Source organism: Caloenas nicobarica, chromosome 1 (assembly GCF_036013445.1).
Source record: "Caloenas nicobarica isolate bCalNic1 chromosome 1, bCalNic1.hap1, whole genome shotgun sequence".
Lineage (NCBI taxonomy): Eukaryota > Metazoa > Chordata > Aves > Columbiformes > Columbidae > Caloenas > Caloenas nicobarica.
This window is the reverse complement of record NC_088245.1, coordinates 71,531,384-71,555,991: the sequence shown is the minus strand read 5'-3', so window position 1 is coordinate 71,555,991 and position 24,608 is coordinate 71,531,384. Positions and strand designations below refer to the sequence as shown.

General features: G+C 40.7%; 1 protein-coding gene across 1 annotated transcript in view; it reads left to right on the top strand.

Moving 5' to 3' along the window:
* The first annotated feature begins 1,239 nt into the window (after positions 1–1,239).
* The window catches only part of ANO2 (anoctamin 2), a 185,121-nt gene continuing 161,752 nt past the window's right edge, over positions 1,240–24,608 (top strand). Inside the window, exons 1-3 of the mRNA XM_065640876.1 lie at positions 1,240–1,259; positions 7,987–8,171; positions 11,071–11,472. Of these exons, the coding sequence (XP_065496948.1) occupies positions 1,241–1,259; positions 7,987–8,171; positions 11,071–11,472 (606 nt within the window). The 5' untranslated portion in view covers position 1,240. The remainder of the gene's footprint in view (positions 1,260–7,986; positions 8,172–11,070; positions 11,473–24,608) is intronic.

Sequence of the window (24,608 nt, the reverse complement as noted above, 5' to 3'; positions counted from 1 at the left end):
ACATAAAATTCCTCACATGGCACTCCCGTTGAGTCAAAATAAACAGATGAACACAATCTAATCTTATTCTCTTTTGTCTGCCTATAGCTGTTTCATTCAAAGGGAAACTACTCAGTGAAAATTTGTCCAGAGTTTAAACCAGTACATATATTTCTCAGCCTTGCTGGAAAAGTTTTACACTCAGCCCAAATTTTGGGATACAACAGCCATGCTGCTCCCTGTATAAACCTGGTATCTTTGACAGCTTAGCCACAGTGCATCAGTACATCTCTCTGTGATACAGACAGCTATGATTGCCAGTCATGACACAGTGCGTGATCCGAATTCACAAGCTAGTAGAAACACTGCACTTTATTCAGTCATTGAATAAATCCATTTCCCCTTCTCAGACAAGAGAAATTGTCGTAGTGTCATAAATATGCTAAAAGAAGAAAAAAGTTTGAACTCCAAATAATTACACTTCCTTCTAATTATCATGACCAAATAAAAGTCCTTTCTCAGATGGCATTAGTCACCAACAACTTTTCTTCCCAACACGTTGCTTAAATTCTAAGGTGGAAGGCTAAGCCGGATTCTTCACCTGTTCTGATTAGAGAATTGATTACAAGATAATCCCCTGAATATTTCATGCAGAAATGACAGTGAAGCATCCAGGCAGTAAGGTAACTTGAGTAGTTGAGATAGAGCCTTATAAAAAGGTTTCTGCACTTACCTCCTGCCTGGAAGCACTGTAAGCTTTGCAGATATAAAGACACTCTTCCCCACAGAAACCACCTCCAAGATAGTCTAATCCTTGTGTAATTGTTTTTGGACAGAGCTGGCTCTGTTGTATAGCCCTGATTTTGCATTAGCTTTTTTTTCTTCCTGTTCTCCACTCCCTCTCCACTGCCTTCTGGGAAGTTAGGACAAAATATGCTTGTTGTTACATTTCTTGTTGAGGCATTATGGAGCACGAAGACAAGATGCTGAAGTTCCAGCAGAGAACTGCCGTTTGCCTCTCAGGTCATGAGAGTTTTGCCTTTTCCCCCCTCTCCTTCCTCTGTGATGATAGTCACCAAAACAGAAGGTCTCGCTAATTAGCTTCAGTATGTGGTTTGCTTAAGGCAGGATCAAGCCAGGATGGAAATAGCCGCTAGCGCCGTTCACTACTTAAGCCAATGCAGAAGCACACTGTGCTCACAATCAGCGTAGCTGCATCCTATTAGCACTGACGCAACTTCCAGCTAAACCTCCAGGCAACATGGAAACACACCCGCCTGGTAAGTTCATTCTTTGTTTCATTGTTAATTGCTGCCTATGAAGTTGAAAAGGGGGAAAGGGGGCAAGGGACAGAGAAATGCTTTAAAAGGACTTCTGTGTATGCTTTCAGGACATTTTCAAAAAAACCCTAAATAACAAAAAAAACTCTGTGGCCCAGGTTACATATGGAAAGCTCGGAGACAAAACACACAAAGTTCATTTCTTCTGAAGCCTCAGGAGTGCAGCTATGGGTCAGCATTGTGATTCATGTGGAAAAGACAATCACTAGGCAAATGTCTTGTGCTGGACTTCTGCTGTTTCCATCTGCATTTGCCTTTTTGCAATGCAACTGGGGGGAGCAAGCAATATCCTTTTTCAGAAGACAATGTGCAGCAGTGAGCTTTCAGTTCCCATATGCAAGGAACAAATCTGCTCAGTACATAAAACCTTTTGTTTGAGTTCCCAGCGTACAAGTTTAGAATAGCATTCAGTGCTGATGTGTCACTATTACTTTACTGGTACGGTCAAAAGCTCTGTGGTTATTTGCACATTATCTCATGGTTTCTGGGGTCATAGCTCTGCTGTGAGCTCCAAACTGTTATGAAGCTCACCTAATCCTGCTACTTCTGTGCTCTCCCATCCAGTCACCTTCCTAAAATTATTTGTGTAGCAGATCACATTATGCAACGAACCATTAAATTTAATATCCACTGTTGATCTTTGTTGAGTTACTCCAGTGCCCTTTCGCTACCCCGATCCTTCACTGTTGGGGTTAGTGCTGATATATACTTTATGTCAGAAAAATCAGGTACAGGCTCTCTGGGTCATAGTGTGTGCCAGGGGTGAGCATCTCCATTAACTCAGGTGCCTTCTTCCTTCTCCCAAGGCTGAAGGTGAGGGCTCCTGTTTATAAGGGGCACAACCACAGGTTTTTACATTAGTGTCTGTTACCATAGCTATTCAGGCCAGTCAAAGCCAACAAAGAGCCATGCTCACCCCTTGCTTGCCCCTGTCTGTTTTGGGTGTTGCAATGCTGTTGTTTCTGGCAGCAGTTCACGGGTAGGCTGTCAGGGCCCAGAGTGCAACGCCCTTCTATGTGTTTAGTTGGCCATGTTAAAGAATTTAGCTGGCTGAGTCCAAGGCCAGCTCCTTCACCAACCAGAGCTATTATGAAGAAAGCCGGAAGTGAGGGCTTGCCCTCCTTTCCCTTGGGAAATGCTTTTAAGCTGAGGCTTTACTGCTCACCCCCACATGTGCTACATCACAGCAGCTGCACCTGCACCCGGTGTCAGACCTTCACCGGTCTGGCCCTGACCCAGTGGCTCTGCTTCCCTGCTTGACCTCAGACCTGCCTCATCACTGCTGCCTTGCTGGGTGATCAGTGAGCTGTGTCTGACCCTGATCACTGTCTCCAGCCCTGATCCTGACCTGGACTTGCTGCTCTGTATCTGGGCTCCCTGTCAGCAGGGTCACCCACTGCTCTGCTCTACCATGCTCTGCTCCAGGTTCACCTTTCCCTGTGGAGCAGATGGCCCTAGGCGTCCTTTTCCCTAAAATGACTGTATGAGGACTGTTGTTATCCTTTGTGCCAGTAATGCTTACTTTAAAGAATCAGTGAATACGCATTCACACAAAGGGCTAGAGGGTTATGGACAAGTCACTCTGTTTATTGCATACTAACAGTTTCCTGAATCACTGTTGTGCATAGCGATATGGGAAGAAGCTCACCTTGTGCCAGAATTACTTCTTGTCCACAGCTCTACCAAACTCAACAGCTATAGCAGAATGTGATTTCCTCCACTGTGTCTTCAAGACTACCATTAGTACCTTTTAAGAATCAGGAATTGAAGACAGATAAGGCCTTTTGAATTGTCCCTAATGCAGCATAGTACAAATGAAAACAAACTTCAGATTAGAGGGCATGAAGTCTGAAACAGAGAGGAGAAAATTAGAGGAAGCTTCTGGAAAATGGAAATATAGGTGCGGCTTGGAGGAAGTAACAAAGGCTAAGACAAGATCAGAGATGGAACAGTCCTGCTAAGGCTTAAGGTAGGCAGCACAGCCCTACACAATTCCCTGACTACTTCCCATTTTCATCACATTGTCCCAGCCATATGCCACGAGCTAGCAGGCCTCTCAAGGAATTAAACTGGGGATGCAACCCAAGGGAGGAAGAAGTGAAGCCAGAAGCAGAAGACATCATTTTTCAGATTTGCCACTTCCTACTTGTTCCCCCAGAGTTGAGTTCCAACGAGAGACAAGATGCAAATCTGCAACTGGCAGTTTGAGTGCTTGTACAGTACCTTCCAAACTGCAGATGGGAAGGGGAAAACCATGCATGAGAAGTCTTGGCTAATGCCATAGACTGCCTGGGTGTATCTGCCTGTCTGGATCCCATTCCAGCTATCAGCTTGAAATGCTACATCCTGAGCCTCCAGGACACACACTAAGGAGAATATCCTGGGTATGAGTCAGTATCTCAGTTATCTTCCTTTATGTTGGGCCATACATAACACTCTTTCCCCTTTCCTTCCTAGCCTCCAGAATATGACCAGAGAATAAATACTCTCTATAGAGATAACGGTCTAATGCTGAGTTTAGTTATGGGACTGACGTTAGTAGAAGCAGTTTAGTAGGGGACTAAACATCTAAGTCACTCTTAAGCCATCCTGAAGGAATATCAGATACCTGAAATTTAATGGTCAAACTCTATCCTTCTTTTATTCAAATAAGGAGTTTGAGAATGCACTGCACGAATCTAAATTATCTTTAATGAAACCTACTGGACCCTTTTCTTCAAGTAATGTTGAATAAAGAATGGATTTCCTATGTAAAAAATTATTCCTAGACATTTCCTCTGGTGGCCCATTTCCTTTAAGCTTGACCAAGGTTTATTTAATTAATGTGCATTCCCTTGTGTCTGAAACTCTTTGATTGAAATAGTAAATAACAAACAATATTTTGAAGAGACAAGTGGTGGCAGCTTAAAAAAGAAAATTGCAGTGTGATGAAAATATTGCATACTTATACTGGCATGATTTACTGTATTGAAATCAGCAACTCTAGATGTGCATGTTCAGAACTGAGAAGTCATTAGCTTAGCGGGGACCTAAAGAACACACATAAAACCCAGGTACATATTTTTATTTATATATATCACCTTTAAAGAAGATATATGTAAGTCAAGATACACAGAAACAGTAAATTCAAGTAGTTCTTTTTCATACCTCCTTGGAGCATGGAAGAAATAACAAGTTTGCCAAACCATGATCCTAAACTGCAGATGTTTTGAACAGATTTGCAAAGCAGTCTGTGTGAGTACAGGTATACTCTGACTGTGGCGTCTTTCAGAAATGCAGCCCATTTCTGATACTTAACTGGAAAGAGAGGAAGATAAATGAAATCAGGCCAGTGTCTGTGCCCTGGGTGGCCAAATCGTTTACAATGTATGCTGTGTGTAGTTGTGCCTGTGATAATTTGATTATTTGGACCACTCCGATCAGATAATTGGCTGTTATTCAGGGTTTAATACAGAGCTCTTAATTAGGTAGATTCTTTTACCACGTATTTCACAAGCAGTGTGGTCCTTCAATACACACTCTCAGTACTTCCACTTTTGGCAGTATGTGTGGCTTCTTCACCATTGCACTTTAGATAAGGAGCTAGAAACTCAAATGGTGAGGTCAATTGGTGCACATGCAGCCAACCCTAAAAATTACAAAAAGCTGAAGCAAAGGAGTGCAGAGAGATTGAGCAACCAAGCAGAGGATTACTAGCTGTGAACTGGCTTCAGAACTAGAGGTGGTCACTGATCTCTGTCCTGGAGACACCTTGTCCCTGGAAACCATTCACAACATAACGAAGTTTGACTGAAAGGATGGTTCCCATGCTATTTTCTAAAATGATTGTAGTTCTTGAACATTTGTTTTCCAGATTGAATTCGAGATTAACTCCACCGCTTTTCCCTGGGGAGATATATATATATATGTACCAAAGCTATGCATGTGTGCACATATAAAAATGTGTATATATATGCACATACATACACACAGCTTGTTTCTATCAATACAAATTCCTCTAGAATATTTACAGAACAAGAACATGTAAGGCCAGATTTCATAAAGGTTTACAGGGTAGAATGAGGTCAGGCAACATCTGAAGCAGAAGCCCCTGAGATGCCATGGTGCCACAGACAAGCACTGTCAAATGTGGAACACATTTAAAACAAAACACTTTGGTTCAGTCAGTTTGATTTGGGAAGATTAAAAGTTTTTGGGAAAAAAGGAGTCTTCCAAATTCAGATATGGAAGTTGCATTTCCATCAAAAAACTTATCCTGACTGGAAGTCCCTGACTGCCTCACCAATTTACCAGCGTTAACCTCGGGTTCATGACAGAGTTTCTGAAAGGTTGGGAAGCATTATGGAAATAATTTTTTTCTTTTTTTTTTTTTAGGCCTAGTTAAAAGGACTCAGGGAAAAAAAAAAAAAAAAGGTCTTTAATTGACTGTGTAACGGTCTTGTGAGATATCCTAGGCTTAGTCTGAAAATACTGGAGAAACATTGTGTGTAGCCTTTGGGAATGAAACCTTCACTTATTAATTATTTTCCTTAGAGTTTCCCTTGTGGTGTCATTATGTGCTTCATTAAAGTAAAGGAAGTACGAGTCTCCTTGAGAGATCGGAAGAGGAAGATGGGTGACTCAATCTACTTTTACTGTTCAAGTACTGCAGCACCCTAATTTATTATTGATAGGAAACACAAGAATAATCATAACATTTAGGAGTCAGATCCCCCCCAAGCTTTTCCTTCTTTAGCATTTCACTGTCTCTTCTCTTAGCATGTGATTGTGAGCAAGTAGATTTAGACTCTGTTGAGAGCATAGAAGATTAGCAGTAGTACACAATGTCTGCCTTAGACTCTTGAAAGAAAAAATAAGGAATTTAATTAAATAAGGGGGAAATATGACTTCCAGATTTTAGCAACACATGCCATCACCCCCTCCCGCCCCGAAAGAAAAAGAGTGAAAGTTTTGCTATCACCATCTATTAGAATGGATCCTTTTAGCTTTTCCCTGAATTATTTGAAGATGATGATCCCCGCGCAACTCTATAGATTTCCTGCATACAGCTTCCTCCTTCAATGCTCTGTTTTTGAGATGCAATGCAATGTATTTCTGCCACCACTTGGCTGTTTCAGCAATGCAGGGGAACCACTTTTCAGTCACATGAACACTGAGCAAGAGACACAGCTGTTTCTGCTTTCCCTCATACCCTATCTCTGTCACCATGAGGAAGGTATGGAAGAAACTACTCTTATTCTCCAGTGCTTTCTTGTGACAGAGCAGGGTGAGATCATTTTCTCATAATGCATTGCAGCAAATCTCATATGGCAGTTTCTCCCAGACTGGAAAGTAACTACACTCTGCTGTTGAAGCTTCTTGTTTTGTTAGACAGAAGGTGAAGCTAGGAGAAAAGAACTGCAGCATTACTAGCACTGCCAGGTAAGAAGGCGAGAAGAGATGCTAGGGATGTCATGTCTCCCTGGATATATGGGAGCTGGTGAATGTTCCAATTATTTCTTCTTCTTGGGGAAGACAAAAGTCCTGACTGAAAAGGCACAGTGCTTTGTCTCTTTAGTGGTAGCAGGGCTAACTACGTGGGCAGATGTGTCTGCTACACCTGTGCCTTCCCTCTGCTAGAAAACACTAATGCCTGAAGGACCAAGCCACAGTTTTTCACCCCAATAAGCTTCTCAAAGAAACTATGGGTAAAGATCAATCAACCCCATTTCAGTTACAGCACCACTAGAGGGCAGAAGAGTATGAAACTTCGGTATGCCAAAAGAGTTTCTGTACCCACTACTTTTTATAATTTTTTTTTTTTTTTTCACTGTGCTACTGCCTGTATGGGATTGACTTTCTGCGTTTCCTACTTGTGACCAGGCATTCTTCTCGTATTCTATCATTACTGTACCCTGCTCTACTGCAGAGATATAGCATACCAGTGGTGGTGGTGAACAGGGCGTGGTATATACCTCCTCGCCCTCTCTAGACCCTCCATTATGCTGCATTGTAACCATGTAACTTGTCACAAGAGCTGGAGAACACATCTAAAACTAAAGGGTTCAAGGCTTTAGTCCCTCAGGCCAAAACATGTAGGTATAAACTTACATGTTCTTTATGAGAATTTCACAACATCACATGTCCAATAGTTAAAAGTTCTTAGTGTAGAATGACTGTTAACCAAAACTTTGTACCTGATGCCACTGGATTTGTTCACATCACACTGGAACTGAAATAGAGCCCATTTTCAGGCCTAGTTGTACGGCATAAGCAAACGTGACTCTGATTGTGGTGGCTTCTGTCTGGCATGAATACTCCACTCAAAGAAGGTGCAGTCACTGAAGACACAGCTTGTTCATGTCCTGGAGGTGCTTAGGTAGCTACAAAGCACAGACTTTCTAGCACCTCACCTCATGACTGACGTGTAGGAATACAATTGCTGTTGACAAACCAGGGCAGTACCAAACTAAGTGCAGTGTTGTATAACTTTTTTTTTCCTCTCTCTAACAGTTCACACAGGTAAGTACCTGTTGTTTCTCTACAGTTGCAGGCACCCCTCTCCATTTACTGAAGTAAAGCATCTGAAGTTGAATAGTGTTTATTAACTGCAGTATTTCCCATTCCTTTAGAAAAATACCTGCACAAAACCTGCTCTATGCAACAATACTCATCTCTTAATTCTTAGACTTTCCTCTAGCCTCCTCATACCCAACTCTGAACAGACAGAAGACATCAAAATCAGCAAGGGACTCTTTTTCAGCATACAACAGCAAATACCTCACAGTTCCTCAAAACCGGGCTTCTTTGCACAGCAGCAGGATCAATGGAGCTTTTGAACCACCGAGCTGTATGGAGTCCTTCAGCAGTTCTGTAAGTAGGATTTTATGTTCATTGACTTACCTCTAATGCCTTTGAGATGAGGAAGAGGCTTGAAGCAAGTGAGTGTGGTGCATTCCTCCTGCGTGTTAAGCGAATTCATGCTGTACTGGGAAAAGTGACTATGCAAGTAAACTGATATTATAGCCTTAGGTAATTCAGTAATTTCTCTTGGTGTACAGAAAGAACTAATTGCTATTGTAGTAGTCTCACCAAGCTTTTCTTATTTACTTTAGCCAAAATCCTTCAGAGCAGGAATAGAGAGCTTGCTATTATCCCTACTGCAGGAAAATGTCTGCAGGTTGATGAATAAATTGGCTATCTTTGTGCAAACCCTGGGCCAGCACATGCCCAGGTGTTACTGTGGGCTAGATTAGAAGGTGGGAGAGTAGTGTGGCTGTGGTCTTCAGAGCAGAGTTGTTGTTACAGGAGACACCTCTTGGGATATGTTTGTGGTGATATATTGGCTATTAGAGGACTAGAATAAAATCATCATGAAATGTCGATCCTACCTTCTCATATTCTCATTGCTTGGTGTGCTGGCTACTTGTCTTGGAAATGTCAAGAAGCAATGAATGTGAGACTGAAGATAGTAATTTAAATCTCTGATTCTGACTTTTACAATGATTGTGAGAGGGGAGGAAATATCTTGATAAGTCCTTCAGTGACATTTTGGAAATTGAAACTTATTTGTGTTCCTCCCTAATAAAGTATTCTTGTGCCAGAATGTCACATGGTGAGGAAGGCAGTGCAAATTTAGGGCCAGAAAATGTCTTTACTGAAATCTGTGGGAATTTTGATTTGATTTCTGTGCAATAGACACCCATAATAATAGGGATAGCACTTTGCGCCAAGAGTGAGGAAAAGAGTCAACAGAAAGGGAGGAAGAGAGAGGCATTGTTGTATTTTCTCATCCTATTATTCTTTTGTAACTCCAGCAACATCAAATGTTGCCATGGTGCTCTCTCAGGTGGCTGGGATGTGGCAACTGGCTACGCACAGTAATAAACAGGAAAACATCTTAGTGGCTTTTCATTTTCTTCAACCTCCTTGCTCCATCTCCCACACTTTGTGCTTCTCATTTCTGCCTATACTGGCCAGTAACAGTGGAGACAATGCTTAGAGCTTGTCTTCTCTAGAGTCAGATAACGCATTGTGTTGTGCCAGTGACCTGGTGGTGGTGACGTCGTTACTTCCACACAGTATAGCATCAAACTCTCTGGAAGGGAGGTTAGAAATCTGCAACAGGTTTTTCTTCGTTGTGGCAGAGATGGATCCAGGAGGTTTGCATGGACCGCCTGTGAGTACTACATGAAAATGTATCTAGCTAGGAAATGGGGAATTACAATAAAATGTTATCTCCCAAGCAGTTTTATATTCTGCCAGAATGTAGTGTTGAGTGTGAGTATAGATATGCCTAAAGGGACTACATACACACTTTACACATAAAGTGTGTGATAAGCGTAATGTGCAGAACAGATTATTTGGTGATAATTTTGTGCAAGTATGAAGGATGTAGTATGTATATAAAACCCAAGATTTATTTAGTGCTATAGTGACTGAAAACTGCTTTGTGGGAAACTAAGTGACGCAAAGCAATCAAAGAAAGAATTTGGGAGATGTTGGGTTATATAATAGTATACACATTTATATAAAACCTTCAAAAATCTATGTTGTGTTAACAAATGAGAAAATTGCTATATAGCATGCTTGGTTAATTTTGCATTCAGGACTACCAGAGCATGTAATGGAAGGGGAGATAAGGAGAAAAACAAATCTGTAAGTGGTACCTGTCAAGATTTTGCTTGTATATCCACCTCTGGGAACCATAAATGTCTGAAATTAGGTTATGGGCTGATTTCTTTGGATCAGGTTGATCCTCTTTGTTTGCTCTTATCTTCTTCCCCTGGCACTGAAAAGCTGGTGTCACTAATGAATGACACCATAGAGAGCTCTGTGAAGAGTTTTAAGCTACAGCATTGAGCTGGAAATGGTGATTGGCAAGAGTTTTGGAAAACACATGGGCTGTCTTAGTGAACGAGAAGTGAAAGTGAATGCCTTAGATTTGGTATCAGAGTTCAACACAGGTGACACAAAATTGCTGTCCAGGCTGGGGCATGATGGCAGGGGTTAGTACTGGAACAGTTTCACTCCAGAAGGGTTTGGAGAGTGGAGGTGAGGAGGCAGGGATGGTCCAAGGGAGTAACGGAGCACAATATAGGTGATTTGAATGACTTTAGTAATTGGTTTCCTTTTGCAGTGTTACTGGTCAGTCACATAGTCTTTTCATAATAGGTTAAAATATAGATCAGCTAGCACTGTCAGCCATCCATGGGGCATATCCTCACAAATCCCTGGTGTTTTCCAAAGCATTTCTGTCCAGCCCTACTCTTCTTTCCCTTGCACTGCATTGAGGATATCTTATTCTAGCTCAGATCAGTTTCTGCCCTTTCTTCCCACACACAGATCTTTTCTTCCCTCCCCTGCCCAGTTTTGCTCCACAGCAGATCCTTTCTCATATCCCAATCTGTAACATGATCCTTACTCTCACTTCTTCATCCCATTTCAAAATGTGTCTTCTCCTGTATGGTCTGTGCATGTGTAGGACAGACAGACAGAGTTGGTGTGTGCCTCTGTACCTATCCATCATGTAGGTATCTCATGCATTTGGATAAGGCTGCTGTCTTCAGCCACTATCATTTTTTTTGTATGTGGTCAGAGGAGGTCACTGTGACTTAATCTGGTCCGCAGAGTGCATGTTTTAGGTCATACCTGCCCCTGGCTGACCTCCAATTTTGGCTCTCTGCAGCTTTATGTGCTTGCAACCCAGGCTTGCATTCTTCTTGGGCTTTTTGGCTTTCTTGTCTGTGAAACTCATGTGTTTCTCTCTCAGATTATCAACAATTACCTGGATGGGACACAAGAAGGGGCTGTGGACAAGGCATCCCCAAGCGGCATGCATTTCAGGGACAGCAAGAGAAAGGTTGACTATGTGTTAGCCTACCACTATCGAAAACGTCTCCCTCGGCACCCGCCCGGTGTGGGCTCACCAGAGCCGACACGTGGATCTGCGTCCTTGGCCCGGGTTTTGAACGGCGGGACCGGGAAGGGCCATGCTGAGCCACAACGGCAGGATGGTGGCCAGCGTGTCCTTCCTGAGCAGCTGGGGCCGCTGGGAGTGGAGGTGATCCAGCTCAGCCCACTGGATGCCCTGGAGGAGGAGAAGCAGTTGCAGCGGGAGGAGTACGAACGCAACTTGGTGGAAGCAGGGCTGGAGATAGAGAAAGACCCTGAGGTAAGAGGGGAGGACTTGCTCCTCACGCACAGCACCAGTTGCCCAGACAGCTCATGACCTCTTCAATGTCAGAGGTGGTTACGTGCAAGATGTTACCATGGCTGGACTGTGCTGTCAGAGCAGCTCAGCAGTGACCGAGTGCCCAGAGCACGACTGCCCACTCTCTGTGCTGGTGTGGAGGCTAGGAGCCCAGCTGTGGCCATGCATTAGAGCTTGACCCAGTCTGCCTTCATTCCTGCCCTGCATGAATGTTAACTGAGAGGCAGGTCACACACATGCCATCTCTTAAAAATAAGAATATGTGCTGCCTTCCTTCTAACACAGCCTCACTGGCTCCCCACCATTGCTTCTGCAGCCACAGCAAGTGTAGGATGTCCTGAAGGGATGTCTCATGGCCAGTTTGAGAAGCTGATCATGAAGACAGCTTGTTATTGCTGAACAGTAACATCCCTGGGCCAAATGCTGCTGTCACAGCAACCTCCAGTTAGAGATCTGCAGAAATATGTTGTACAAGCTATTTTATATCTGCCTAAAATGTGGTGTAAAGCCAAGAAGATGATGATGGGAGGGTTTCTGTGTTGCTTGCTTCTTACTGCCTTGGAAATACGTGGTTGTTACTGCTGTTTAATGCACAATTGAGTACCAATTTTCATCTTACTTCAGTAGAAAACTTATTTCTTTATCTAAACATTCTTATGGCATGCAGTGGAACCACTTTTCTTAAAAAAAAAGTGTTTACACTTTAATATTGATAAAATGAAGAAAGGCTCTCTTAAGTAATTTGCTGCAATATAAAGTACTGTTAAGACATTTGTATTTTCTCAGAATAACCTGGTGATTTTCAATGTGACTCTTGGCTTTCTTCACAACCATATATGAGTTTTCTGTTGTTTCTCCATTCAACCCACAAAATGAACAGCTCCTATGCTGCAACAGGAGAACCTCCCAGCTTTTAATGTATTTATTCTCACCACATGTGTGTGATGTTGGATAGCGCTATGGTCATATCAGCTGGGAGCTGTGGTTATGTTACTTAACTGCAGCCAGTTGGTCAATTGAGCACGGGTCTTCCAGATCTCATGTTGATGAATGGAGCACTGTGCTATCCCTCTGGACCTCTTTAAAAACCAGAGATATTTATATCCATTGAAGGGAAATCCCTCCTGTGTTCTAGTTTTAGGTGCTCTATTGTTTTTGACACCAAATTTGAGAAACTTAGGGCTTCTTTTCAGAGGTGCTGAGAAGTTGCAGCTCACATTGCTTTCAGTGCAACCAGTCAACACTTCCAAAATGTGGACCAAATTGCAGATTGTGTCTGAAAATTTGAGTCTAGCTGACTTGGCATAGTGTATACACATTAAATCACTGGCAGGAATAGAAAGAAATAGAAATGTCTTTTGACTCTTAAAATTTTCCTTGCTCAGTTTGCTGAGTTGCAGGTGGCTATGGGTTGTATTTCACTGCTCAGCCTGGCTGAGCCATCCTTGTACTGAACAGAAAAAAGTGACCTCAGATCCTGATTCTTTTATGCTAAATGTTGGGGTTAAGGTTCAATACTTCTAACACATGACTATCTTCCTGCTATAATTTTTATAAGCAAATTACATGAAACCCATGAGAACAGATTTATTTGGAGGCTTCTTCCAGTTCTGAATTTCATCAGAACCTGAAAAGTCTAGCAAGAGACTTGGATTTGATTATTTGACTCGTTATTTAGCTGAAGTCCAGCTGGATTCAAATTCTGGTTCAGACCCCTTCCAAGTGATGACATGTGCTCTTAAATAATATACAAAGTAATAAATGATGTTACAGAGACTTGATGAAGAAGAAAAAAAAATTGTCATGTTTTTCTTCTGAAGAGGAAAAAGCTTTTTGTAAATGAACCGGAAAGTTCTGAGGAAATTATTCGATGATGAGTTCTTTTACGGGAAAAATTAATTGGTTTTGAAAATTACAAAAAATGAAATCCCATCACTACTTTAGATGTGTATGTCACTCTTGCCCCACCTCCCTTCCTCCCCCAAGTTGTCTAATCAAAAAGGGAAAGTGTTTTTCCCTCCAGAATCTCCTGAGAAAATGGAAGAGACTATGTATTATCTTTTTTCTTCGTTGGCCAAGACATGTGTCTTTTACTTATTTTTCTTGTTTCACTGCTTTTTTTTTTTTTTTTTCCTCCTGTTAGCTCCTCTTAAAACATGCTGAAGCTGTTGTCTGTTATATTGCTGAGAATTTCATAGAACATGCTGAGAAGTCACATGTGAAGGGTACAGCTGGTATTATATTTTGATTAAAATTGTATGTTGAGCTGATATGAGAACAACTTCTGATTTTAGTCCTGGGAAAAATACGTGCCTATAGGTTCATTAAATTCAGAACAGCCTTAATCACAGCATGCTGTATTTTTTGGTGTAAAACACAGTGCTACAGCTCCTGTTTGAGGGGTTCCACTTTTGGACCCTCAGGTTAGAGCAGACAGTATACAGTCTTACAAAGAAAAACATTCATTTAAGATCAATAAGATATCACAGAATCACAAGATGGTTGGGGTTTGAAGTGACCTCTGGAGATCATCTTGTCCAACCCACCTGCTAAAGCAGGTACACCTAGAGCAGATCACACAGGAATGCATCCAGATAGGTTTTGAATGTCTCCAGAGAAGGAGACTCCACAACCTCTCTGGGCAGCCTGTTCCAGGGCTCCGGCACCCTCAAAGTAGAGGGTGCCATGTTTCTCCTCATGTTTTAGATGAAACCTCCTATGCTTCAGTCTGTGCCTGTTGCCCCTCATCCTGTCACTAGGCACCACTGAAGAGAGTCTGGTCCCATCCACTTGAGACCTACCTTTGAGGTATTTATAAGCATAAATAAGATCCCCTCTCAGCCTTCTATTCTACAGGCTGAACAGACCCAGCTCTCTCAGCCTTTCCTCATAAGAAAGATGTTCCAGAGCCCTAATCATCTTTGTAGCTCTCCGCTGGACTCCCTCCCATAATTCCTTGTCCTTCTTAAACTGGGGAGCCCAGAACTGGACACAGTACTCCAGATGTGGCCTCACCAGGGCAGAGTGGAGTGGGAGGAAAACCTCCCTCGACCTGCTGGTCACACTGTTCCTGAACACAATCTCTTTCCTAAAACAGCATCAGTTTTCACTTGAAGCAGTAGCAACAGAAGAGAGTAAAAGGGTATCTGCTATGTCTGTGGTCTTCAATGGACATCCCTGCACTGTCCTTTCTAGGTGGCCTATGGTAGCTATACAGCTGAAAAAAAATATCTTTGATAAGGCCTATGTAGTTCTGATTCTTATTAAACTCATTGAACAAATACAACAACAACAAAACCAAAAACCCTAAAACAACCAAAACCAACCAACCAAACAAAAGGGATCAAGCCATTGCCCTCTTTTTACTGATATTGTGGGAGTCATGAAGGATATATTTACTGAATAATACAGCTGATTCAGCATTTAATGACTTCTAAGGGTGTCTGTCTTCTTGTGGCTGGAAAGTTGCTTAATCTAGGATCTTGGTTAACCTTAGTTGAAGTACAAGACTTTAAGCTTAATTAACTTGAATGAACTAAGCACAGCATTTTCTGCATTGAATTTTTATAGACTAAAACTATTTTGATGTTGGGGTGTTCATCTCAGAGAACACAGATTAACATTATGACAATTTAAAAATCTTTATTTCTACAACTATCTTTTTGAAAAAATGAGAATTTCCATGATAAAATGTTTGTTAACATATGATGTTAACATGTTTGTTATATGCTGAATAGCTAAGGGCAAACACATTTCTCATTTGTGTAGTTAATTAACTGTGTAAAAAAACAAAAACAAAAAACCCCAGAGACAAGAAAATAAATGCAGATGTATAATTTGTATGTGGAGAGGGCAGTATTATTCTTTTTTGGATATGTGAAAAATAGTGAAAGAGTACGGTCTGTCTGCATATCTACCCAGTTATTATTTGTGAATTAAGGATTTTTTTACTAGTTTTCAACTTCCTTATAACTTTCTAACATTTGTTATTGCTGTCCTCCAGAGAAAGTTTGTTTTTTCTTAATATAAACTTCTTGGGTTTTTCTGTTTTCCCATTTTTAAACTAAAGTGTTATTTTACATGTCCAAGGCAAAGTGCACAATGAAGGCAATGGGCATAAAGCCGAATGTTACAACTTTTTCCTCTGTGAAGTGACATTGAGTACTTATAATGGTGGTTGGTCATAAATGAGGTTTGACAACCTTCTCGCTATGCTCCCTGCAAAAGTCAGACCCGAGCTATAGCATTTGTTCATGTGTTATAACAAGTCACTTTTCAATCTTGATGTTCTCTGCATCAGAGATCACAAGTGGCAGATCAGGTTTAAGGAGCTCTTTGACTGGTTATCTTCAAATCAAAATATTTGGGTGGTTCAGCGTAGCTTGTGCCCATGAAAACAACTGCATTAGTATAATTTAGGGTTATGTGAAAGGATATTTGGCAGAAAGAATAGAGCAGAAGAGGAAACTCCCTATTCACATCTGATGATAGCAACATAACAACACAGCTACTGTTTGCTGTGAGTAAAAATAACATTTGCATCTGTGATTGGCCTGTTTGACCAGTCTGCAAAGTTAGATAAAATAAGCTGGATGTTAACTCTTGCATGTGTATGTGAAATTAATTACTTTGTATTTTACAATATTACCTAGTGACTAATATAGACCCCAATAATACAGATCCTGTAAACATTTATGGTAATCTGCAAAATGTTAAACATTAGCAGGATTTGCTTCCTCTGCTTAAAAGTAACACTGTTATTAATAAAAATACAGTAAACCTCTTTTTTTCCAAAGATGTCCATACCAGAACCCAGATTTTTTGGCATGTCTCTGTAACTGTGAAGGAATGCCAGCAGGTCACATTTACCATTGTGATCTAGCTGCCAAAGCCATGACAGTCGTCTCTAAATAAACTCTATTTAACACTAGTTGCACAAGTCAAATTTTACATGAGGTACACAAAGAATTGCCTGAGATAGGGCCACTTTAAGAGTGCCCTCAAATATTTCACCTTGATTCCCAGGAAGAGCAATAAGTACCATTGACATTGCAGGCTGTTCTTGGGGTTGATTTTCTCCCTCCTTCCCTCCTTCCTTTCTTTTTTTCTGGGAAAACTGATTGCTGTGTTTTACCTAATGTGGAACACCAGTAGTTCACTTAAATTTCAGTTGTACTGCTGCTTTAATGACTGCAACTGCAACATGCATTGTATTCAGTTAGTATTATGTATGGCGAAGCATAATAGGAATAGAATAAGAAGACACTGGAGATGCACCTTGGGTTTCTGACAAAGTGAGATCACTTTTGAGCATGTTGGAAATGAAATGTACTTTGCTAAGTAGCATTTAGGAGATGAAAATATCTTTCAAGGGAAAGATGACGATAATTTTAAAACCACGCTTAAATTACCCTTCAAGAAGCTCAGGTATAATAACTTTTAGAGCTAGCATAGTTTTAAGGATGTCTTGTTAAACTCTGTTGTCTACATGACACTTTAAGGCAAAGAAGTCCTTAAGGCCCTTAATGTATCAGCTTATGGAGAACTCTTGATAACAGCAGTACTGATGATGGTGGCTGTGACTAGATTTTTCTGCTTGATTTCCAAGGCATGCTTTTGAACTTTTGTTAAAAACACCCCTGCCCCCCCACCCCCAAATCCTAAAAACCAAACCAAACATATAAACTTCCCCCCAGAACCCCCAAGCCCAAACAACATCCATCCCTAAAACAACCAACCAACCCCTTCACTGCCAAACTGAAACAACAAAAAGCTTATCATGCTGCAGATAGATTTTTATCTATGAGATTAAATTCCACTGTTTTTGTCACACTAAGGTGCTCCCCATTTGCCAGAAGGCTTTGTCTTTTATCTTCTGCCAGCTGCAGAAGACAAGAGTAGCCAAAATAATATCATGGTAAATCATCCAATACAGAGGGGCTTTTTCTTTCTTTGTCTCTTCCTTTCCACACCTCTAGCTGAGGATGCTTTTTTTGAGCACTGCCATCAGTGTTCTTGCTATATGAGTTGTTTTCTTGGGTCTGATATATTCCCTAACATCACGTTTACATCATATGTAGCTTATTTTAATGTTAATAATTTTCATTGTGAAAAAGTGGAATTCTGATGTGCAAGAGTTTAATTTATTTGGATTGAACTTTTTTCCTTGACATTTTTTTTTTTGTTATAAAATAGTTCAACTTTTAGTTAAAAGGTTATGGATATTGCTTAATGTAGTAGTAATTAAGAGCCTGAAAAAAATGATGTCTTCTTCCAAAATCCATCAATGTGATTTGCAGATAATTCCAAGAAAAGCAACTCATGGCCTTAGAACATGTGACACATCTTGCAGGTACTCAGTGTGAATGTTGTAGTTGTCTCAAAATATTCACTCATCTAAAGTGCGAAAGAAAGTTTAATAGTAGCTAACATTAATTTTAAAAGGATAGGGAAATTTAATACGTGTCCAAGACCTTTATCCATGTTAATGAATGCCTTCTCAAGCCAATGTGAATGCATACAGAGTAATGTAGTACTGGAAGCAAACTGGAGTCTTTTGTGCTCTACTTCTTTGGACTTTGTATTTTACTCTCTCTTAGTACAGCACTTGGAACAAGACAATATTTCTTTGGGGACCTCTTTGTGTACCAATTACATAAATATTTGATGGTTATTTTTCAATGACTTTGGTTACAGAAGCATTAATTAGCTAAAACAAGTTCTGCTCCTGTATGTTGCTTATATGAGGCTGAAATGTAATACACAGCTCTTATAGAATTAAAGTTGAACAAGCAAGCCAAAGTTTTCACCGATAGTGAAGTGGACATGATGAAAATATTGGCAAGTTAATTAACTATTTACGAGGAAACTATGTCTCCACTTTAGAGAGGGTTTTGGAGTAGCCCCATGGGAGTTAGGTTTGATTCCATCAGTATTAAAATAATGATCCATGTTAACAGGTGGCTAGGTAGAATTTGAGAGAGAATGAGCTACTGGTAGTTAGGGGAAAAAATGAAGCTATGTAGACTGATATTCCCTCTTGCATTTGGAAACAGCAAACTTTTTAGGGGCAACACGAAGGCACTACTTAGATCTAAGCATTCTCCTGAAAATGTAGAGGTGACCATTACTTTCTGTAGGTTACTGCCAACATTAAGTACACTGGAAGAATACCAACATCTTCCTCTTCCAGAGGAGTGCAGTGCACTTCCCTTACTGATGGCATCACTTTATCAGCTGGGAGATGAGGAATTTGTCTGCAAAAAGACTCTGTCCACATGTTCACCAAACTCAGTCATTGTTTATCTGGAGTAGTTTAGTAATAGAAAGAAAATTTAGCATCTCAGAGACAGACAATATATTCAAAGTCTCATAAATACTTAAGCAGACTCCAAACTGTCACCTTCGAAGTGCTGGTCCAAACTGCAGGGTGTTTCAAAAAGATGGCCCTAATTCAAAATCACTTCAATTTGAAATTGGGTGCATCTTTTGGAAACACCCTGTACTGTTGTTTTTCCTTAATACTTTCAAAATGAGGAAGGATATCCCTGCCCATCCTATGCTTAGGTGTTTTCTCCAAATCACTTGGAGTTCTAACTTCTGGTATTCCTGCTCTTCTTTTTTAACTCTTGTGTTCTGTACTTTGACAGGCTTTGAATAATCATTCTTTGCTTACTTTGGAGCCCCAGTGGCGTAAAGGATAAGGCACTGGCCTACTAAGCTAGGCATTATGAGAATGAGTCCCAGCTGTGGTGACTCACCACCTTCCTAGAAGGTACCTCTTTTCAACAGGCATGAGGCCCTGAATGTGGAATGCAGTGACTTGAGAAATAGGGGGCAATGGCAGCACATTGCTGCCCAGCCTTTGAAGGAGGAGGGTCTGTTCCTGAATAGGAACGGAGCGGACTGGACCTACCAAATTATGTATGAGGCCTTGCAAGCAGAACCAAACTACAACATTGAGGCAGGTGGTAAGAGGTGACTGAGCCACCCTGCCTCCATCAAAAACAGCTCCAGCAAGCCAAAAAAGGCAGCTTGTGATTGAAGGAACAGAAGGCTCAATATGCAAACCTGACCCACTTCTAAGGCAAGTGCTGCCTCGCTGGGGCCAAGATTAAAGGCGTAAAAAACTTATTGCCCTGATTAAAGTCTCAGACCATTTAGGACATGGTTTAGTGCTAGAGTTAGGTTGTGTTTGGACTCTATGATCCTGAGAGTCATTTCCAACCGAAATTTACGTATTTTCAACTGAACCCTGTTTTGTTACTACAAAGTAGCATCCTCAAGATCCTGTACCTGTGGAAGGTCATTGGAAGGCTACTGCATCTTTTCATTGTCCACACTCTGGATAGTGGGACCTAGGAAATTTCATACGATATTGTTTGTTATGTAGGTGTACTTGTAGGCTTTCGCAGGAAAGGTCAACATGCTGCAGTGCTCTGTGCCTCTGGCAAGCCTGCTTGCTTGTCACAGGTCTCTGCGAGTTCACCAGATAATGTTTACTCTGTACCTCCAGTGGCACTGCTCAGCTTTCATAGGTCAATGCATGGTAACTGTTTTACCTCACCAGTGCTTGACCTGCTCACCTATTTCTGGCCTATGGGTATTCACCAATGTACTTTCACACTAGTCCTCTGCAGGACTGCTCACCTATCCACCACAGACCACTGCCCTTTCCAGGAGTCTCCATTTCTGTCCATGATGCTCTTTCATCTTCATATCCTATATCTGTAACAATTCTGCCACTCCTCAGTACGACTCTGTATCTTTATTTGGTCTACGTGAAGTCAGTCCTTCACCCTTCCCTGCTGTCCATCAGTTACAATCAGTCAGTCACAGGCCTACATGAAGTTACAACATCCAAGACATCCACTCTGTGACTGCTACGTACATGAGGAATTCATACTTTATGACTGTTTATCTCTCAAAGACTCCTGTGCAAAGTTTAGTTTCTCCCTTATTCTCTCCTGTTTTCAAGTAACGCCGTCCTTAAGAAACTGCTCACCCGAAGGTGACAAAGCTCAGCTTCAGTTAGGCACTGAAGTTTGCTCATTAGAGGACTTGCTGTACTTTTCTCAGCCGGTCTGTTGCAGAAGGCATTTGAGAGCACTATGGTAACGACATAAGTCACAGCCTGCCCCACAAGGGATCCCAGCTTGTTTTTCACCTGTGAGCCATGGTTCGCAAGTGACTCTCTTGGAAAGTATTTGTTGGTTTAGGGGTGTTGTGTCACATCTGGCCACCAACTGGCAAGTCTCTTCATGGAAATACCATGGTTTTCATTTTTGCAAGCATCCTGGAGGCGCAGGGCAGGCTGATCCAAGTTAGGGGTTCTGTGAATCTGTCCTTTTCTTTCCTGCCCTGAGCAATGTGTCCTGCACGTTTCTCTGTCTTGCAGTGCTGCCATGAGTGGATCCCACAAAGTTTGGATCCAGTTGGAAACTAATTGCTCTTTAAAGCTAGGATTTAGTTTTCAGAGAACTGACCTGTCTAAAGAAACTATCCAGTTATATAAATGTGACTACTGGCTCAAGAGGGTGGAGGGATGGGTGTGTAGCCACATGGCATGTGGCAGGGAAAAATTTGGGACCAAAATCTTTATAACTTATATCAACCTGTATTGTGAAAGGGCAGCTTACCAACTGCCTGCGTGAGTTGTGAGCCTGCTAGATTAAGTGCTCACAGGGATCACAGAGGGGACACAAGTGGAGGCTGCCTTAGAGAGTAACAAAGCATGATCCAGAGATGGTCCTGCTCAGGACTCACTCTCAGTTCCACTCTCTATATTTGTACACTGCTCTGTTGGAAGCCCAAATGCTGCTTTTGCCTTTGGTGGGGGCAGGGGGAGAAGGTTTGAACACTATGGCAGTCTCCCTGGAGGGTCAAAGTTCAAGCAGGGGCTTCTAATTTGGGTATATATAAAAATACTGTATGTTTGTATACTGTGCATGCATATATACATATACCTATACTAATGTATGGATTTAAGGAGAATTAGAGCACTTTTTGTACTTCAGAGTTATATAAACTTGTGTGTGTATGTATGTTTGTGCTTTTAGTCAAAAGGAAGCATTGCAATTAGTTGTATTTTTCTTTTATAAACCAGCTCTATAAATATTTGAAAAGAGCTAACACATGTTGCAAATATTTAGTTAACGGTCTTTGTTGAAACGAAATTTAAGAAAACTCTAAAATCATAATATCCTACCAGTATTAAGAGGTCATTTTGTGTATGTGTGAATATTCCAGTTGAAGCCTGCTTCAGCCAAAACATCTGTTCAGTTATCTGTGATTGATGTGTGAATTTTCTGGCAAAAGCCCCACTCAATATTTTTAATAGTGAATGATAAACTGGAAGTTATATTTGTAACGTTTTAACATCATGTGCAGAAGTTATATAACCAGATCTGGATCTATGTGGTTACTACTATTTAAACTACTGTTAGGGTGTCTGTCATATGAGAATCCAGTGTTTTCTGAACAAGTACAGAAGAAAAAGGTGGATCCTGTATTACCAAGATTATAATTTGAGTGTAAGGAAATAGAATGGAGCATCCAAGACTAATTGTAGTGGGAGTAAAAAGAATCAGTAATATGCGCTGTCTTCTCAAACTCTTATGAGATCTTGATCTGACCAAAGAACTTTATGGTTAAAGATATTACAATGAATTTAAATTACCCTTGACACAAATGTAATATTTGTGCACTATGAATGCCAATAAAGTTATGTAGTAATGGAAAGCAAAGACACGATCTTCTATATTGTTTCTTTAGTAAGCCAAAATACACAGGTAGTTAATTGCCATGCCTCAGTCTACTCATTTCCCAATTACTGCCTAAATCTTCTGATTGTTTTTGCTTGTTAGTTTTTCCTGCTCCCAGTTTTGCAGAATAACTCCAAGTCTCTCATCGCAGGATATTCTCCCTACTGCATACCAAGAAAAAAAAAAAGCATCTTGTGATCAGTATTGAACAGATAGATTTAGTGAGACCTCCTGAAAACAGACAGGAAAGATTTGACTTAAGCATCCTTAGTCTCTGAGCAACAGGCAAGACTTGCAGAACTCTCCTGAGAATAGCTGGCTTTTGCTATGCAAGGTTTGGTTATTCTGTTGCTGAACATATCTTCCCATTATTAAATCACAGCCTAGCATAGTGTGTATGTGGCTTTGTTACATAGCATCCATTTTCTGAACTTTTAATGTTTATCAGAAAATAATAGTATGTACTAATACTATTCAATGTGGTAGAAATATGGGAAAACTATAGCAGAAACACGCCAACACGAAGGTACAAAAGTGTTCATTGTGATGCAATACTAACATATTTTTAAAAGGTTATCTAGACAGATATACCATGTGATTTTCTTTGAGTGTGCTGATGCAAACAAAAACAAGCAAAAAGATTTATGAAAATGACAAAATAAAAGTACTTCCAATGAGACATAAAATAGATTTTAAAATGTGGATTAAGGTGCTTACTGCTATCAGTGAATAGGACCATATTTATTATAAAAATCTGGTAGTGATTTCCTGTAAATTTTAATTTGTGAGATACCACCAGGTTTGCAATAAGAAATCTTATATTTTTGCTTTGCTAATTCATTTCCCTCAAGGTACAAATAACTTCGGCGTTGTATCAGTTTAATATTCATATTCTACTTTCTATCTGCTAAGCATCTTTTTCAGAGTTGAAGGTTAATGGCGCACCTGACCCTTACATCTCTATAAGTGATTTGTTCAGCTTTGTACATAAATCTTTATAGTTCAATTGCAATCCAAAAATAAAATCTTACTGAAAAGATTTTGTTGAATGGTGGTATAAAACGCATTGGAGAACCTACAATTTTATAAAGTGTCAAGCTTTACTGAACATTGTTATAGTAATGACATTTGCTAACAGTTTAGTTTTGAGAATTTCGGTTACAATGATTTTTTTTTTTTTTTTTAACCTGACAGATGACTGGTCAAGTAAGCAATATAGCGGATGACTAATTCCTCTTTCATTTTTGGGTTACAAAGGAGCAAATTTACACTTGTAAATCCAAGATTCCAGATTTATGGTGGTAGAGATGAGCGCTAAATCTGGCAAAGGTGGATTATGGCATGTACAAAGCATGATGGATGAATGCAGTATAGTGTTACGAATTAATGCCTTGTATTGTGGGTACATATGTGTTGTAATAAGTGCTCTACGGACATCTACTGAGTGATTGTCTTTTGGACCACAATTTTTGGGGAGCTGAGACAGACTAGCAGTATAGATGGGAGAGATACCTGATGTGATAGTGTACTCAGGGTTGATTTTCAAAACTGTTGATAATTCAGCACATTCTACAGATATCACTAGAAAGTGCTGGCTAATCAACATTTCTGTAAATTGAATATGGTCCATTCTCTACCTGATTTCAGTAGTGATTGTCACAGCCCTGTGGGATGACATTATTTCCAGCCTGGGTACCACATTAGCTGAGAAAGCTGGGTCTCTTAGAGCCCCAGAAATAGTATAATACTGCACTTTCCATCTATGAACGAGAGATTTCTTAGACACTTATTCCCAGTCTGTTTGCCAAGCTTCTCATGTTAGGCTCAGCTGCAATGTTTCAAGCAACTATTTTTCTTTGCTTGATGATTTACTCAGATTGCAGGTCTGCTGCTGCTGCTGTTGCTGCCTTCTAGTCATCTGCAGAGCCTGCGAGCATCCAACAGAGTTTATCAGCTTGGTCTCCACACTTCATCTGAAGCATAGTTGTGCCTCACTGGCTGGCGACTGCTTCTCTAGAAAGTCCTTGGAGGCAAGGAATTAGTCCCAGAATCACTGTGGCTCTGTTATACCCCTGCTGATGCTGAGCAGTTGGAAATGCAGTTTGGTTCCTTGCATCATGTGTGTTTAGTAGAAGAAAAAGAGAGATGCTTCTACCTGAATTTGGTCACCTTGCTTGTTGAAGAAGTACAAGAAAGGCCACTGTACTCTCTTGCAATCTGTCTTGGCTTTTCCCCACACCTGGCTGTACAACCTAAAAGGAATAGCACCGGCATTGTAAATACAACCTAATAATAATCAAAAAGGTATCATTGTTGCAACTAACTGCAGCAAAG